Source organism: Neophocaena asiaeorientalis, unplaced genomic scaffold (genome assembly GCF_003031525.2).
Source record: "Neophocaena asiaeorientalis asiaeorientalis breed wild unplaced genomic scaffold, Neophocaena_asiaeorientalis_V1.1 scaffold30, whole genome shotgun sequence".
NCBI classification, from domain to species: domain Eukaryota; kingdom Metazoa; phylum Chordata; class Mammalia; order Artiodactyla; family Phocoenidae; genus Neophocaena; species Neophocaena asiaeorientalis.
Genome location: NW_020174923.1, coordinates 10575588 through 10593976, shown reverse-complemented (window position 1 = coordinate 10593976; position 18389 = coordinate 10575588). Strand labels below are relative to the sequence as shown.

Below are 18389 nucleotides of genomic sequence, written 5' to 3'. Positions count from 1 at the left end.
TTAGGAGAAACTGAGAAAAGCAAATATAAGTGATAGAATTTGATATAAGAAGAAGTCAAAAGCCTAGATAGACCAACAGCCTGAAAGCTATTAAAATGTTAGCAAAGACACATGCCCCCCCACCCACTGTGGTCTGAATGTTTGTGTCCCCCCACCCCCAAATCCACATGTTGGAATCCTTATGCCAAGTCTTGGGATGGTGATGAGGTCATAAGGGTGGAACCCCCATGAATGGGATTAGTGCCCTCATAAAAGAAACCCCACAGATCTCCCCCTCTCCTGCCACCCTGTGAGGACACAGCAAGGAGTCTGCAACCCAGAAGAGAGCCCTCACCCGACCATATAGGCACCCTGATCTCGGACTTCCAGCCTCCAGAACTGTGAGCAATAAATCCCTGTTTATTGTTTATAAGCCCCAGTCTGTGGTGTTCCATTGTAGCAGCCTGGAGGGACTAAGATCCTCTGCAAGCTCCAGGTGGTGTTATGTGTAGATTCTGTCAAACCACAGGGAGGGGATGATCCCTTTGCCACTCAGCCCCTTGGCAATCACATGGCACCAATCAGGGTGCATGCATACAGTACCTGCTCAAGAGCCCTTGCAACTGGAGATACAGATCTACGTGCCCCAATGAGGAAGGACATCACAGAAAAATATAAGGTTACTTCAAAGGGGGACATAGAGGGCAATCTCATTTTTGTTAAAAAAAAAATGAAATACACAGAGAAAATGGTAAAGGAAGAGGGTTGGATTAAGTGTGAGTCTCCTTTCTACTCTGCACACACTGTTACAGTTTAAAATGCTTACCGTTGGGTCTGGATTACTCTTACAATCAGGCACCAGAAAGATCATACAGTTTTTAAAAAGTCTGTCCCAAAGGAAGCCACTCTATTTCCAGCCACCACGATCATGGGTTTGGTGGGAGGGCTGCCCCGAGCTCAGGAGACAAGAACCCCACTCTTCTCCAGGATCCCCCTCGGGTTCCAGAGCCGCCCCCACCCCCTGGGCCGGTTTACGTGGACGGTGGCCTCCCACAGCTCCGCGGGGCAGCAACCCTGGGACGGGACGTGCCCGGCACTCACTCCGCCTCCACCAGGCTGTTGAGCACGGCCGCCTTCTCCTCCCTGAGCTCGTTCAGCTTCTCCTGCATTTCGATGGTCTCTCGCTCCGAGGCCTGCATGGGGAGGGGGCGGCTGAGGGTGGGGCTGAGGGCGGGTGCACACCTGTTCCCCCGCCTCGCCCCCTGCCTGCCCACCACGGGCGGGAGCTCAAGGGGGAGCCCACCTTGAGCGCACGCACGAACTCGCCCTCGGTGGCCAGGTTGCCCTGCTGCAGCTCCTCGGAGCTGCATCGGTTCTGGTTCACCAGCACGTTGAGCTTCTTCAGGTCATTGTCCAGGTCCCTCATGTGCCGCTCGATCTGCTTCTGCTCTTTCTTCTCCTGGTCGATCTTGTCTGCGGGGAAGGCGGCCGGGGGTCGGGGGTGGCCCCTGCGGGCTGTGATCCGGGTCTGTGCCCAGAGCGCCCCCCGGCCCCGCCGACCTTCGGGCACCCCCGCCCAGCCAGAGGAGGCCGAAGGGGACAGGGTTGGTGCTCAGACACCAAGCCCCTAGGAAAGACCAGCCAAGCTCAGGGGCAGGGCCGGAAAGCAACGACCCTGACCACCAACAGGGGGGTTTGGGTGGCCCAAGGGCAGGACAAGCAGGCGGCAGGACCTCCGGGAAGAAATGGGCATGATGTGTTCAGGCCGAGTGGGCCCTGGACACCGGACAGCACTTCCTGTGGGGCTGCAGGGCTGGGCTGACCAGGTGGGACCAGGTGGGACCGGGACACCACAGCAGGTGCTGTGGAGGGGGGCTGGGCAGGGCAGCTCACTTTCTATCCGTAGTTTCTTCTGCTCCAGGATGTGGATCTCCTTCTTGGACATGTCCAGGGAGGCCAGGTGTTCCTCGCGCCCCTGCGTGGCCGTCACCATCTCCTGCTGCAGCCGGAGCCAGGTCACCTGGGCCTGCGTCACGCCGGCGTTTTGCTCCTCGATCAGCTTGGTCAGCCTCTTGATCTCCAGCTCCAGGGGCCCCACTTCTTCCCCCTGAAAGTGATGTTCACCAGAAAGAAGAATGAGCCTCTAAATCTGGGTGGGCTGCCGAGGGTGGGGACCCCTGAGATCATGTATCTGTACGACGAGTAGGGGGTCTTTACTCAGAGGGACCAGGGACCCTGTCATTGGGTCCCTTCCCCTGAGGGCCCAGGCCATATGGACTGACCTGCTGTGGGAGATATGGGTCTGGGGGTCTGTGACCCCTTCCCCTCCCTCCACTGGCCGGGCCCCACCATGCCCCAGTCTTGGGGCAGGGGCAGCAGGGCCTCTGTCACCCAAAGGGGCTTTGCAAATTGTCTTTTAACAGCACACTGTCATGGGTTAGGGTCTTTACTCCCTTGGAATCCACGCAGGTTGCAGCTCTGAGACCGCACTCTGGTGTCGAGGTCTACCTAAGAATGCGCCCCCAGCTGCTCATCCCGTTCTGGGACTTGAAGCTGTTGGTGGGTTCCTCAGGTCAGCGATACCTGGAAAACCTGCAGGACTTCAAGCCCCAGACTCATCAGACCACTTCACTTAGAGCTGCAGTCAGCGGCTGAGATCCTGCCTGCTGCCTATCTTCGTATAGCCCGTGGGCCGCACAAAAAATCAGAAGAGAATTTTGTGCCAGGCGGAAGTTATATGGAATTCAAACTTCAGGGGCCCTAAGTAAGGTTTTACTGCACACGGCCACACCCGTCTGTTTACGTACTGCCTGTGTCTCCTCACAGTCGCTGGGGTGGGGGATTGCAACAGAGACCATCTGGCCTGTAACACCTGAAATACTGACTATCTGGCCCAACAGAGAAGGTCTGCAGACAGCCCCTGAGTCAGAGCACTTGGCACAGACACGCGTGCTTCACCTGTATGATTGGCGGGACAGGAACGCGTGTGTCCTACGTGAGTTCGTTTCTGAAAATAAGAAGTTCCTGAAATGGCCAGGCATGGATATCAACCTGAGCAGCCTCTCCCGGCCCTGGGGTCTTACCCCGAGTTCAGAAATCATCTGCTCCAGCTGCTTGTTCAAAAAGTTGATGAGGCCTTGCTTTCTCTCAATCAGGATTGTGCGCCTGGAGATTTCATTTTCACTGTTTGCGATGAGGTCGTTGACTTTTTTCACTTCCTTGTCCAGCTCAGCCAGTGTCTTCTGATGCGTGTCCAGCCTGCAGCTGGTGTTCGTGATGTCCAGGGTGGTCTGAGCAATGTCACCGTCAATTTTGGAATGATGTGTCACCTGAATTAGCAGAAGGAAACATGTCTGAACTTTTTTTCTCTCTCTGGGAGGCTCCAAATGAGCTGGTTGGCTTCTTGTTTCCTTGATCATCCAGGTATTCATCTGGAGAAATTCCAAAAGATAATCAGGAGAGGAGGATGTTGGCTTTCTCTCCACCTCATGACCTGTCAAAGGACCTACTTGTTGGAACCCTAATGATTTCTCACAGAAAAAGAAAGCTAACATTATTGTCTCTTCTTATCAAACAAACAGTAACGTGCATTGAAATGGGGAAATGTGAAAATACAGATGATCACCCATAAATCTGCCACACAGTTAGCCAGCATCACTATTTAGAATCTATCCTGCCTTCCTGACTTTGTATATAAACCCCTTTGCCCCCCCACCAAAAGAAAAACAGGATCACACTCTACATATAGGTTTGTAAGCCACTTTGCAATTTGACAACTTTCATGTCATGTCATTTTAAATGGCTGTGTAATACTCGGTCATATTTGTAACAGAGATTAGGAAGCAAGTCACAGCTGTCCCTGGGAATGTCATCTGTTCCACAATGATCATGGGGCACTGCTCTTGACAGCTCATGTGTTTTGGTGAGGAATACCAAGATGCCTGCCTTCTTTGAGCTTGTCAATCTCTTATCAACATTCCAACTCTAAATGATGCTGTGACAAACACCAACTTCTAATTTCTATTTGATGGGACAAATGTCCTTACATTTCACTGGAAAAGCTGGACACAGTCCTTAAGAGAACAGATTGTACTTTACTGGGGCTCTCGCCAACCTTGGTTCTGGGGGTGGGAGCTTCAGCCCGGGGCAGAAGTGCCCAGGGCTCCGCGGGGCTGCCACTGTCCTGAAGGCTGGGCCAGCCCACCCTGCCTCCTCTGTTGGCTTCCGAAGACAGATTTGCTCCACTCTTTCCTACCATGGAGGGTGGATCATAAGGATACTTGTGAGAATCAGGGAGGGAGGCAGCTCGGGCTCACTTTGGGATCAGGGCCCCTTTCCCCGAGCTGTGGCTCTGCCTTGACCTTGCTAGCCAGCCCCTCACCGTTGGCTGCCCACTAGTTCCTGCCCACGAAAATCCTCAGCTCTCTACCAGCCTGTGGCTCCCATCAACTCCTGGTCTCCCAGGGTCATCTCTGCCCCTCCCCACACGACCCCAGCTGGCTCTGTCACACATGCACTCTCTGACCAGCCATCATTCATGGCTTTCCAGAACATTCCTAGGTTTAAAGCCAGACCCTGCCAGCATCTCAAGTCACCCAGCTCCTTGCGGTCACACCTTGGTCCCTCTGGCCCCTCTGAGCTCTGGCTATCCACCCGTCCCTTTCTTTGCCAAGACCATCCAAGGTCACTGGGTCTTCACAGGGGCCCTGCCTTCCTCTCTACCCCAGTGCTAGCCACCCTGGAAGGGCTTCAGCTCCTAAGTCCCCTTTCAGCCACCAACCAGGCCAACCAGAGCACCCCGACCTCCCCTCAGTCCCCTCGGGCTGTTTGTCCCCTTTGTTGAGACCACCCTGGCCTCCTCCTGGGACATCAGTACTGCTCCTGAACTAACTGTGTAGGCCCCATGGTTCACCTGTGCCTGCCCTCCCTCTGGACCCAGCTGCGTATGATTCTGTCCCTCCACAATCTCTGCTCCTTGTCCCAGATATGCCCACCCTGTCTGCCACCAGCCCACGGGGTGTAATGAGCAGTTTGGGAAAAGTGCCCCCTTTCCAGAGCTGGACTTGCATCTGCTGGCTATTGTTGCAACAAATGCTGGCCCAGGACCCTTTACTGCCCTCCTGTGGACATGGGTGGTAGTACATGGGCTGCCCACCAATTGTTGTAACAAATGCTGGCCGAGGACTCTTTACTGCCCTCCTGTGGACACGGGTGGTAGTACATGGGCTGCTCACCAATTGTTGCAACAAATGCTGGCCCAGGACTCTTTACTGCCCTCCTGTGGACATGGGTGGTGGTACACTTGCTGTCCACCAACTGTTGCAACAAATGCCGGACTAGGACTCCTTATTGCCCTCCTGTGGGCATGGGTGGTAGGACATGTGCCACCCACCAATTGCAACAAACGCTGACCCAGGACTCTTTACTGCCCTCCTGTGGACACGGGTGGTAGTACACCTGCTGCCCACCAATTGTTTCAATGAACACTGGCCCAGGACTCTCTACTGCTCTCCTGTGGACATGGGTGGTAGTACACCTGCTGCCCACCAATTGTTGCAACAAATGCTGGACCTGGACTCCTTGTTGCCCTCCTGTGGACATGGGTGGTAGGACATGTGCCACCCACCAATTGCAACAAACGCTGACCCAGGACTCTTTACTGCCCTCCTGTGGACACGGGTGGTAGTACACCTGCTGCCCACCAATTGTTGTAACAAATGCTGGCCGAGGACTCTTTACTGCCCTCCTGTGGACACGGGTGGTAGTACATGGGCTGCTCACCAATTGTTGCAACAAATGCTGGCCCAGGACTCTTTACTGCCCTCCTGTGGACATGGGTGGTGGTACACTTGCTGTCCACCAACTGTTGCAACAAATGCCGGACTAGGACTCCTTATTGCCCTCCTGTGGGCATGGGTGGTAGGACATGTGCCACCCACCAATTGCAACAAACGCTGACCCAGGACTCTTTACTGCCCTCCTGTGGACACGGGTGGTAGTACACCTGCTGCCCACCAATTGTTGCAACAGATGCTGGACCAGGACTTTACTGCCCTCCTGTGGACATCGGTGGTAGTACACATGCCGCCCACCAATAGTTTCAATGAACACTGGCCCAGGACTCTCTACTGCTCTCCTGTGGACATGGGTGGTAGTACACCTGCTGCCCACCAATTGTTGCAACAAATGCTGGACCTGGACTCCTTGTTGCCCTCCTGTGGACATGGGTGGTAGGACATGTGCCACCCACCAATTGCAACAAACGCTGACCCAGGACTCTTTACTGCCCTCCTGTGGACACGGGTGGTAGTACACCTGCTGCCCACCAATTGTTGCAACAAATGCTGGACCAGGACTCTATTGTGCTCTCCTGTGGACATGTGTGGGTACACATGCCGCCCACCAATAGTTTCAATGAACACTGGCCCAGGACTCTCTACTGCTCTCCTGTGGACATGGGTGGTAGTACACCTGCTGCCCACCAACTGTTGCAACAAATGCTGGACCTGGACTCCTTGTTGCCTTCCTGTGGACATGGGTGGTAGGACATGTGCCACCCACCAATTGCAACAAACGCTGACCCAGGACTCTCTACTGCCCTCCTGTGGACACGGGTGGTAGTACACCTGCTGCCCACCAATTGTTGCAACAAATGCTGGACCTGGACTCCTTATTGCCCTCCTGTGGGCATTAGTGGTAGTACATGTGCCGCCTACGTGGGTGGCTGGGGAAGAGGGACACCTGGGGGCCGGGGGACCAGCCTCTGTGGTGCTGCAGCAGGGCTGGGCAGGTTTACTTCACACCCACCACACTCCATAGCTTCTCCAGTACACACTGCCCCCCCATTTTTGCTCCCAGCAGGTAGTCTTGCCCCCACTTCCCAGAATAAGAACTGGAAGTACTCCACCAGCGTCAGCTAGGGCATCTCAAGGAGATCCAGGCAGGGGCGGTCTTGGTTCCAGCCCTGTCTCTCCAGTTCCTTAGCACACCAGGCCGGGAGCGAGCTGGTCTCCTCCCAGGTGTCTGGGAGGGGTGAGGTGCTTCAGGCTGCTAGTCAGATAGACAGCAGCCCCGAGGCAGGGGGTCACCTCACAGGAAGAGCCAAAGAAGAAATTATTTAAGTAACAAATTGCTTTTCTAAGAACACAGGGACCCCCCACTCAGAGAAAAGCAAGACCCCTGGGGGAGCAAGAGAGAGCTCATGACAGGGGTAGGGGTGGGGTCCCCAGGCCAGGTGGGCCAATCATATTCACTCAGGATCTCCAGGCACACCCTGGGGAGGCAGAGGCTTGGGCAACTCCACAATCGCTCCTACCAATTTGACCAGGGTTTCTGCTGCAGCAATTTATCCTCAGACATGTGGACAAGATGTGTGAGCAAGCATGTTCAGTGCTGAGTTATTTATAAAGTTTAAAACCTAGAAACAACCTGTGTGTCTAATGAGAGAACTGTTGAACACACACATTTGTAGGATGAAATGTGATGCATAAGTGAACATGTACTTTTTCTAAGAATATTTAATGGAAAATGTTATGTTGAATGCGGCCAATAATGTAAAATAAAACACTACATAGTGAAAAATTCACTGACAACTACATTTGTTTGTGCACTTTTCTCTCTGTGTTATATTTCATTAAAATTAATGTAAATGGATTAGAGTGGATTAAAAACTGGTATATAGTAAGAGTCCTATGTCCTCTAGGGTTGTGTATGCATAGGTGTCTTCACACGTGTGTTCATATATGTGAACATGTTGCACAAATGTGTGCATGTTTGCGTGTGTGTGAACGAGTGTTTGCTCACATGTGCACATGGGGATGTGCATATGCACGTATGTTTCTGTGTGTCTTTGTGTGTATGAGTATGACCGTGTGTGTTTAGAAAAATTTCCAGAAGGAAATACACCACAATTTTAGAAGAGATTATCTCTGGATGGTGGGACTGCAGCTGTCTTATGCCTTTTTGTACTTCTAGGTTCCCTACAATAAAAATGCATTTCTTTTCAACTAGAAAAAAATGAAAGGTGAATGAACATGCTGAGTGCCCCTTGCTCCCACCCATTCTGCCACACGTGGTCTGTTCCCCACGAGAGGCGCCCCAATGCCTGCTCTCCCTGGGGGCACCTGCCTTTCGAGGCCCGGGTGTGTGCAGGTGGCATACCAGGTTGGTCTTTTCCTTCTGAAGCTTCAGGATGAGCTGATGGAAGTACTTTGTCATCTTGTTGGAGGTCACGTGCTCCTGCAGCTTCTCCACGATGGAGGCATCCATCTTCCTCCCCAGCTCCAGCTCATGCTGGATGGTCTGGTGGAGAGTCTGCAATTGGCCTATGGTTGCCGTGTATTCCTGGAAAGAAAGAGCCAAAGGGTGGGTGCTGTGAAGGAGGTCGGGGAGGCTTGCCCTGCAGGTGGGAGACATGACCATACCATGTGGGCCTTGCCCAGTGCATCCTCCGTGTCCAGCAGGGTGAGCCTGTAGGTGTTGAACTCATTCTGGAGGGCCTCCTCCTTGGCCAGGCACTGCGAAGTCAGTTTCTGCATCAGGATGGTTTCCGTCTCTGCCCGGTTCAGGATACTGGCCAGCTTCTCATTCTTTTCTTCCTCCTTTATGATGGATTTCTTATAGGCTTCGAGCTCGCCATCCATGGACTTGACTTGATGCTGGCATTCGCTGCCAAAAGTGAAAGAGCAAAGCTAGGACATCGGAACATCAACGTGTATGGTGGTACCCTGCTCAGAGGAAGCTCACAGAGTGGAGAGAAAGAAATTAGGAAACCAACTCTTTTAATAGTAGTTGAATCTTTTTTTTTATGACTTTCGTACATTATTTATTTATTTTTAATTTCTTGGCCACACTGCGCGGCACGTGGGACCTTAGTTCCCTGACCAGAGATCCAACCCACACCTCCTGCAGTGGAAGCATGGAGCCTTAACCACTGGACTGCCAGGGAAGTCCCAGTAGTACTCAAATCTTGACTAATATTTTCTAATGTATTAGAACTATTACCCGGGACTTCCCTGGCAGTCCAGTGCTTGGGGTTCCATCCTTCCACTGCAGGGGTCATGGGTTCGATCCCTAGTTGGGGAACTAGGATCCTGCATGCTGTGCAGCCAAAAATAAAATAAATAAAAATAAAAGTTAAAAGAACGATTACCTATCTCAAGTCCAAGTCTAAAACTCTTCTAATATTGTGATTATGGGAGGGGGAAAGGGCAGGAAACTGTTGCCTTGTGCTTGTGGGTGGGGAGTGGTTGGTGCCAGCCCATCTCCTTTAGTCATGACCATAACCCTTGGAAAGGATATGCTGTTATCTCAGTTTTGTACTCGTGAACACGAAGCTTAAAGCATTTGAGGCGCACAGTGAATGGTGTAGCTGGGAGGAATACACGTGGCTGTCTCTTCAAATCCCCTCAGCATACTGGTCATGGAAATACCCATAAGTAATGTCAAGTTAAAAAATGCAGATCCTGGATAATGGAATTTGAATTTGTGTGTGTGAGACATTTTTTCCCTTTCATTCTGTGCTGTCCTGCTGTACTTTAAGCATGCTTTTCTCTACTTGTGGTATCTTACCCTTTGAATAAGTTTTTATTCAAAAATTCAAAAAGTACTTTCTTCTTGAACTAGAATAATACCTTCCATATTTTTCTCACATCTATTCCTGGGCCTTGGACTCTCTTCCCCCGGCAACCTGTTACTGTCTCTTAAATGTCTTGCCAGATATATTTTATGCATATATAAACATTATGTTTGTGGGTGTTTGCGTATTTCTCTCCACTTAAAAAATTACAAGTGGAAGCTTAGTATATCCTATTCTGCACCTTACTTTTTCTTCTGTTGTATCTTAGAGATATTCAATATCAGTATACATAGAAATCGCCTTAATTCTTTTCAATGACCAGATAGTATTTTAAATATCTCATTGGTATACATTTAGGCTCTATCCAGTTTTCTGCTTTTTCCCAATTTCACCAGTATAGCAATAAACACCTGTACACATTAAAAAAAAAAAAGATACTGAAGAGATATGCTGTGTTCATGCAGCAGAAGATTTAATATTAAGGTGCCAATTCTCCTCAAACTGCTCTATAGTCTCAATGCATTTCCAATCTCAATGCCAGTAGGCATTTTTTCCCCAGAAATTGACAAGCTAATTCTAAAATTCATATGGAAATCCAAAGGACCTAGAATAGCCAAAATAATTTTGTAAAAGAAGAACAAAGACTCCCAATATCTGATGTAAAGACTTTCTATAAAGCTGTACTTACGAAGACAGTGTGGTATTGGTGAAAGATAGACAAATAGATCAATGGAACAGGATGGAGAGTGTACACACACACACACACACACACACAATTGACTGATTTCTGACAAAGGTGCCACAGTATTTCAGTGGAGAAAGGATGGTCTTTTCACCAAGGGTGCTAAGACAACTGGAGATGGACATGCAAAAAAAGACTGAACCTCAGACCATAATAAAATTAACTTGAGGACTTCCCTGGTGGTGCAGTGGTTGAGAGTCTGCCTGCCAATGCAGGGGACACGGGTTCGTGCCCCAGTCCGGGAAGATCCCATATACCGTGGAGTGGCTGGGCCCGTGAGCCATGGCCGCTGAGCCTGCATGTCTGGAGCCTGTGCTCCACAACGGGAGAGGCCACAACAGTGAGAGGCCCGTATACCGCAAAAAAAAAAAAAAAAAAAATTAACTTGAAATAGATCATATACCTAAATGGAAGAGCTAAAATTATCACACTTTAGCAGAAAACATAGAGAAAATCTTTATGACTCTAGGTCAGGCAAAGATTTCTTAGAGAGGACATAAAAAGCATGAACTATGAAAGAAAAAAATTAATAAATTGGAATCCATCAAAATTTAAAACTTTGGCTCTTCAAAAAACACCGTTAAGAGAATGAAATTACAAGCCAGCCTGGGAGAAAAATATTTTCAAAATACACATCTGGTAAAGGACTTGTATCCAGAACATATGAGAACTCATAACTCAATAATCAGATAAACCACTCAGTTTAAAAATGAACAAAAGAATAAAATACCTTGGAATAAACCTACCTAAGAAGGCAAAAGACCTGTACTCTGAAAACTAAAGGACACTGATGAAAGAAATTGAAGATGACACAAACAGATGGAAAGATATACTATGTTCTTGGATTGGAAGAATCAATATTGTTAAAATGACCATACTACCCAAAGCAATCTACACATTCAATGTGATCCCTATCAAATCACCAATGGCATTTTTCACAGAACTGGAACCAAAAGTTTTAAAATTTGTATGAAAACACAAAATATCCTGAATAGCCAAAACAATCTTAAGAAAGAAGAACAGAGTTGGAGGAATCACATTCCCTGACTTCAGACTACACTACAAAGCTACAGTAATCAAAACAGTATGGTACTGGCACAATAAAACAGACACATAGATCAATGGAACAGAATAGAGAGCCCGGAAATAAACCCACATACTTATGGTCAATTAATCTATGACAAAGGAGGCAAGAATATACAATGGAGAATAGACATTCTCTTCAATAAGTATTGCTGGGAAAACTGGACAGCTACTTGCAAAAGAATGAATTAGAACATTCTCTAACACCATATGCAAAAATAAACTCAAAATGGATTAAAGACTTAAGTGTAAGACTGGATACTATAAAAATCCTAGAGGAAAACATAGGCAGAACACTCTTTGACATAAATTACAGCAATAGTTTTTTGGATCTATCTCCTAGAGTAATGGAAACATAAGCAAAAATAAACAAATGGGACCTAGTTAAACTTAAAAGATTTTTCACAGCAAAGGAAACCATAAACAAAACAAAAAGACAACCTACAGACTGGGAGGAAATATTTGCAAGTGATGTGACTGACAGGGGATTAATTTCCAATATATACAAACAGCTCAAACAGCTCAACATAAAAAAAACCAAACAACCCAATCAAAAAATGGGCAGAAGATCTAAATAGACATTTCTCCAAAGAAGACACACAGATGGCCAACAGGCACATGAAAAGATGCTCAACATCACTAATAATCAGAGAAATGCAAATCAAAACTACAATGAGGTATCACCTCACACCAGTTAGAACGGCCATCATCAAAAAGTCTACAAATAATAAATGATGGAGAGGGTGTGGAGAAAAATTTACATTCCACTGTTGGTAGGAATGTAAATTGGTAAAAAAAAAAAAAAAAAAATTAACTTGAAATAGATCATATACCTAAATGGAAGAGCTAAAATTATCACACTTTAGCAGAAAACATAGAGAAAATCTTTATGACTCTAGGTCAGGCAAAGATTTCTTAGAGAGGACATAAAAAGCATGAACTATGAAAGAAAAAAATTAATAAATTGGAATCCATCAAAATTTAAAACTTTGGCTCTTCAAAAAACACCGTTAAGAGAATGAAATTACAAGCCAGCCTGGGAGAAAAATATTTTCAAAATACACATCTGGTAAAGGACTTGTATCCAGAACATATGAGAACTCATAACTCAATAATCAGATAAACCACTCAGTTTAAAAATGAACAAAAGAATAAAATACCTTGGAATAAACCTACCTAAGAAGGCAAAAGACCTGTACTCTGAAAACTAAAGGACACTGATGAAAGAAATTGAAGATGACACAAACAGATGGAAAGATATACTATGTTCTTGGATTGGAAGAATCAATATTGTTAAAATGACCATACTACCCAAAGCAATCTACACATTCAATGTGATCCCTATCAAATCACCAATGGCATTTTTCACAGAACTGGAACCAAAAGTTTTAAAATTTGTATGAAAACACAAAATATCCTGAATAGCCAAAACAATCTTAAGAAAGAAGAACAGAGTTGGAGGAATCACATTCCCTGACTTCAGACTACACTACAAAGCTACAGTAATCAAAACAGTATGGTACTGGCACAATAAAACAGACACATAGATCAATGGAACAGAATAGAGAGCCCGGAAATAAACCCACATACTTATGGTCAATTAATCTATGACAAAGGAGGCAAGAATATACAATGGAGAATAGACATTCTCTTCAATAAGTATTGCTGGGAAAACTGGACAGCTACTTGCAAAAGAATGAATTAGAACATTCTCTAACACCATATGCAAAAATAAACTCAAAATGGATTAAAGACTTAAGTGTAAGACTGGATACTATAAAAATCCTAGAGGAAAACATAGGCAGAACACTCTTTGACATAAATTACAGCAATAGTTTTTTGGATCTATCTCCTAGAGTAATGGAAACATAAGCAAAAATAAACAAATGGGACCTAGTTAAACTTAAAAGATTTTTCACAGCAAAGGAAACCATAAACAAAACAAAAAGACAACCTACAGACTGGGAGGAAATATTTGCAAGTGATGTGACTGACAGGGGATTAATTTCCAATATATACAAACAGCTCAAACAGCTCAACATAAAAAAAACCAAACAACCCAATCAAAAAATGGGCAGAAGATCTAAATAGACATTTCTCCAAAGAAGACACACAGATGGCCAACAGGCACATGAAAAGATGCTCAACATCACTAATAATCAGAGAAATGCAAATCAAAACTACAATGAGGTATCACCTCACACCAGTTAGAACGGCCATCATCAAAAAGTCTACAAATAATAAATGATGGAGAGGGTGTGGAGAAAAATTTACATTCCACTGTTGGTAGGAATGTAAATTGGTGCAGCCACTATGGAGAACAGTACGGATGTTCCTTAAAAAACTAAAAATAGAGTTACCATATGATCCAGCAATCCCACTCCTGGGCATATATCCAGAAAAGACAAAAACTAATTCGGAAAGACTCCTGCACCCCAGTGTTTATAGCAGCACTATTTACAATAGACAAGACATGGAAACAACCTAAATGTCCATCAACAGATGAATGGATAAAGAAGATGTGGTATGTGTGTATGTGTATATATATACATACATACATACACACACACACATATATATGCAATTACTCAGTCATGAAAAGAATGAAATAATGCCATTTGCAACAACATGGATGGACCTAGAGATTATCATACTAAGTGAAGTAAGTCAGTCAGAGGCAGACAAATATATGATATCACTTATATGTGGAATCCAAAAAAATGATACATATGAACTTATTTACAAAACAGAAATAGACTCACAGACATAGAAGACAAACTTACGGTTACCAAAGCGAAAGGGGGTAGAGAGATACATTGGGAATTTGGGATTAACAGATATATAGATAAACAATAGCACAGGGAACTATATTCAATACCTTGTAATAACCTATAATGCAAAAGTATACATATATATATATATATATATATATATATATATCTGAATCACTTTGCTGTATACCTGAAACATTGTAAACAACTATACTTCAATTTTTAAAAATGAGCAAAAGACACCTTTTATCAGAGAAGATATATGGATGGCAAATACTCACATGAAAAGACGCTCAATATCATTGGTCATTAGGAAGATGCAAATTAAAATCTCGACAGGACACCACGACATATCTACTAATGGCCAAAATTTAAATGACGGCACTATTAAGTGTTGGTGAGGATGAGAATGGCTGGGGATCTCAAATGCTGCCAAAGTGTTTCCCAAAGTGGCCTGTTCCATTTTGCATTCCCATACCAAGACCTGCACACAATTTCACAGCAGCTCTGGTCATGCTACCCTCCAAACTGGAAACAACCAAATGTTGATATATGCACATGAGGGACTACTACTCAGCAACTGATCTTGTAACATCAGGCTGACTCTCAAAGCACTGTGCAAAGTGAAAAAAAAACTAGACAAGAAAAGCTACATATTGTGTGATCCTGTTTATATGACATTCTAGAAATGACCAAACTATAGGAACAGAAAGCAGATCAGAGTTTGCTGGGGGCTGGAGGTGGGAAGAGGTACTGACTTCTGGGATGCAGGAAATAGCTGATATCTTGAGTGTATGATGGCTACTTGCGCCTGTCCATTTGCTGAACCGAACTGTGCTCTGAAAAAGGATAACTTTTTACATAGCACTAATAATTTACATAATAAATCTGTACATAAATTATCCTCGATAAACCAAACTTTTAAAAGTTACTCACTTTCTTTTTTAGGAAGTAGAAGCCTTATAAATACCTAGGATTTGACAATAACAATAACAATGAGACATCCAATTTTTATGACACAAATCTGAACACTCAGTAAAACGTGCATGGGGGAAAAGACACCAGAATGCTAGTTAATCAACTGTCATTGTCACAAAAGGAGAAAGACTGTGCGTTTTAAATCTTTATCTCTGTTTCTCTGATTTCCTGTAATGTGATCACTTACCCTTGATAAAAATTATTTTTAAAAAAGACACACTTAGGAATCCGCTGGCGGTCCAGTTGTCCAGGACTCGGCACTTTCACTGCTGTGGCCCAGGTTCAATCCTTGATCAGGGAACTAAGATCCCGCAAGCCCCAAAGTATGGTCAAGAATTTAAAAAATAATAAAATTAAAAAGACACTCTTTAAAAATGTCCTTCATAGAGAACAAACTGGTGGTTGCCAAGGGGGAGGGGGTTGGGGAAGGGATGGAGTAGGAGGTTGGGGTTAGCAGATATAAGTTTTTATATATAGGATGGATAAACAAGAAGGTCCTACTGTAGAGCACAGGGAACTAGAGTCAATATCCTATGATAAACCTTAATGGAAAAGAATATTTTAAAAATGCCTATATATGTAAAACTGAATCACTTTGCTGTACAGCAGAAATTAATACAACATTGTAAATCAACTGTACTTCAATTAACAAGTTGATTAAAAAGAGTCCTTGATTAACAGACACCAGTGGAAAATAAACAGAACGAAAAGAACTGGTAGAATCTAGAATATGTCTGAGGCTTGGCCCAATCCATCTGAGGATTAAGAGGGAAGCTGTTACAGGATCTCAAGGCGAAGCTGACAAATTAACACCCAGCAGAGGTGCTGAGCCCCGCCTGTACCACACGCATCCTGTCAGGAAGTATGACAGAGGCAGATACCAGGGCACAAGGGGACCTGTCTGTGTCCCTATCCCTGAGAGGGTGTACATTCTAGGCAGGGTATCCCCCCAACCCAAGTTAAGCACAGTATAGTATGTATTCTCTGGCTTGTTCTGAGACGTTTCACGTGGAAATGACCCATCTGCTCTGAACGTATGACTTTCAGTGTTTGCTGCAGCCTCAATGTGATTCTCCACCTGTGGTTGGGACGCACTCCTGATACGACTTTGTCACTAACTACGAAGATTCCGTAGGAGCTGCTGTCTTTCAAGTCTCCGTGTGGCGGGGACCCACAATAATAGAATATGATTGCTTACACACACACACACACACACACACACACACCAGACACACACAGGAAGTGCTAGACAACGGGGGGGTCCCTGTGGGGGGCACAGGCCATGAGACTCCCAGCTTCAACCTTACTCAAGGTCGACGCTGGGCAGGAGGGAAAAGCTGCCCACAGGCCAAGGCCTCTCCTGCACCAAACACAGGGCAGCATTGAGGGGGCAGACACAGCGGGAGAGGGCAGGCCAGCAGCCCCAGGGGACAGGGTAGAGAGGAGCCCGACCCCACAGCCCTGAGCCCACACGGTTCCTCCACCGGCATGTTTAAAGGGAAAGCAGATGTTTAGCCGGACTTTGCCGGGATAATTCCATGATTCTCCCTTTGGCTTTCTCTCATCGACTCAGGGAAATGAAGGAAATGAGTATTTTTAATCCAGCATTACCCATGTAAAATGACTTGTAAAAACAATCAGTCCCTCCGGTTTTGTTTTTCTGAGGTTGAGTCGAGCTATGATGTGCTCCCTCCAGAAACGGCTTCCACATCTGGGCCCCAAGCACCCTGGAGGTTTGGGGAATTCAGGCAGTGCTGTGTCTGGAAGCCTCTGTCTCCAGCACCCCGCCCAGGCTACACGTCCAGCCCTCACTACAAGTGAGAGGGGAACGCGAGGGGGGCCTCTTCCTTCCCTTTTCAGGGAGATTAAAGCAGGATTTTGGTTGGAACTCAGCCCTTGGCAGAACAATAGAGAAGGGATGAAGTTTCTGCACACAGGTGGTGAAACTGCAAATCAAAGGGACACCTTTATCTCCCCAAGATAAATACCCCTTTTTCTTTCTCTCTCTCTCACTGTTTCTCCTTAATCCTCCCAGGAAATCTGAGCGTGAAAGCGTTGCTGCTCCTGGTGCCACGGAAAGTTTGAAAGGATTTAAGAAACACTGAAATCTGGGTGAACAATAAGGGTGGCTTCAGGACGGAAGCTGGGGCCGAAGGGCAGGTGCGCCCCTTTGTCCCAGGAGAGCCGAGGATGGGCGCTCCGTGCTCACCTGTGAGGAGCTGGGCGTGGAGTCCACTCCGCACCCGCCTCCGCATCCCCACGCTTGTCACGAGCTCTCCCCGCTCGCCCAGACCCCTCCTGTGGTCCTGAGCCACCTGGCCCACCGCCAATGGCAACCAGAAGGGCCGCCTGTACCTGAGTGCCTCTTGGATGGTCTTGTGAGCCTCGTCGCGGTGCTTCATGCCCACCAGGCTGGTGGCCCACTGCTGCAGGATGCGCTTTTTCTCCACGTTGATGGCATCTATTTCCGTGCAGGCCTGCAGTGGAGAGTTGAGGTTACTTGGATGTTGGTCTTATGTCATTAAGTTCAGAGCCCCAAAAGGATGTCGGAGAGCCCCGAGCTTCCTGAATCATCTTCCTTCTCTGTTACCCATGCTTTTCTTTATCTGCATCAGCAGGACACATGTGAAATTAAACATGGCTCTAAAGACCTGTCTAACACCTGCCTGAGCCTTGAGCCCCAGCTGTGACACGGGAACAGTAACAGTACCCACATCCTGCGGCCGTCGGATCAGAGGGGATGGTGCCTGTATGCCCAGCGCGTTCTCAGCTCGACCACAATTGCTGTGTCGCGTGGTGCTCAGAATGTCCTGATGGGTCATTTCAGTGGAATCATTGCACCGTTAGCAAGTTGGCCTCGTGCTGATTCCCGGAAGGGGCACTGAATGGGAGCTTGGGTGAGACCCCCATTGGGCCACGAGCATCTTTGTGGAGGTGCTGAGTCCCAGCAGCGTCTGCTCTTGCTGGATGTGCATGGTAGATGCTGGAGGAAGTCAGAGTGGCCTTGAACACTCACAGGTACAATAAAAGGGTGGAGCTGGACGTGAAAGGAGGCGTCACCCCTGGGGGTCCCACTCTCAGGTGTCAGGGCTTTAAAAAATCATCTACTCATTATTATTATTATAGAGCATAAAGTGGTATGAATTAATTATACCATGACTGGTGAGACATTTCCAGATTTGGGTAAGTTATTAACTGAGGAGGTTGCTCTGTGCCGTGGAGTAGGTTGTGCACTGCCCAACAGTGCCCGGCCGAGGCA

General features: G+C 46.7%; 1 protein-coding gene across 1 annotated transcript in view; it reads right to left on the bottom strand.

The window, feature by feature from the left end:
• CCDC40 (coiled-coil domain 40 molecular ruler complex subunit) overlaps positions 1–18389 on the bottom strand; it is a 44217-nt gene that overhangs the window by 7373 nt on the left and 18455 nt on the right. Inside the window, exons 10-16 of the mRNA XM_024760884.1 lie at positions 17486–17607; positions 8403–8646; positions 8140–8322; positions 3063–3308; positions 1873–2086; positions 1283–1452; positions 1081–1172 (exon numbers count right to left, since the gene is read on the bottom strand). Of these exons, the coding sequence (XP_024616652.1) occupies positions 1081–1172; positions 1283–1452; positions 1873–2086; positions 3063–3308; positions 8140–8322; positions 8403–8646; positions 17486–17607 (1271 nt within the window). The remainder of the gene's footprint in view (positions 1–1080; positions 1173–1282; positions 1453–1872; positions 2087–3062; positions 3309–8139; positions 8323–8402; positions 8647–17485; positions 17608–18389) is intronic.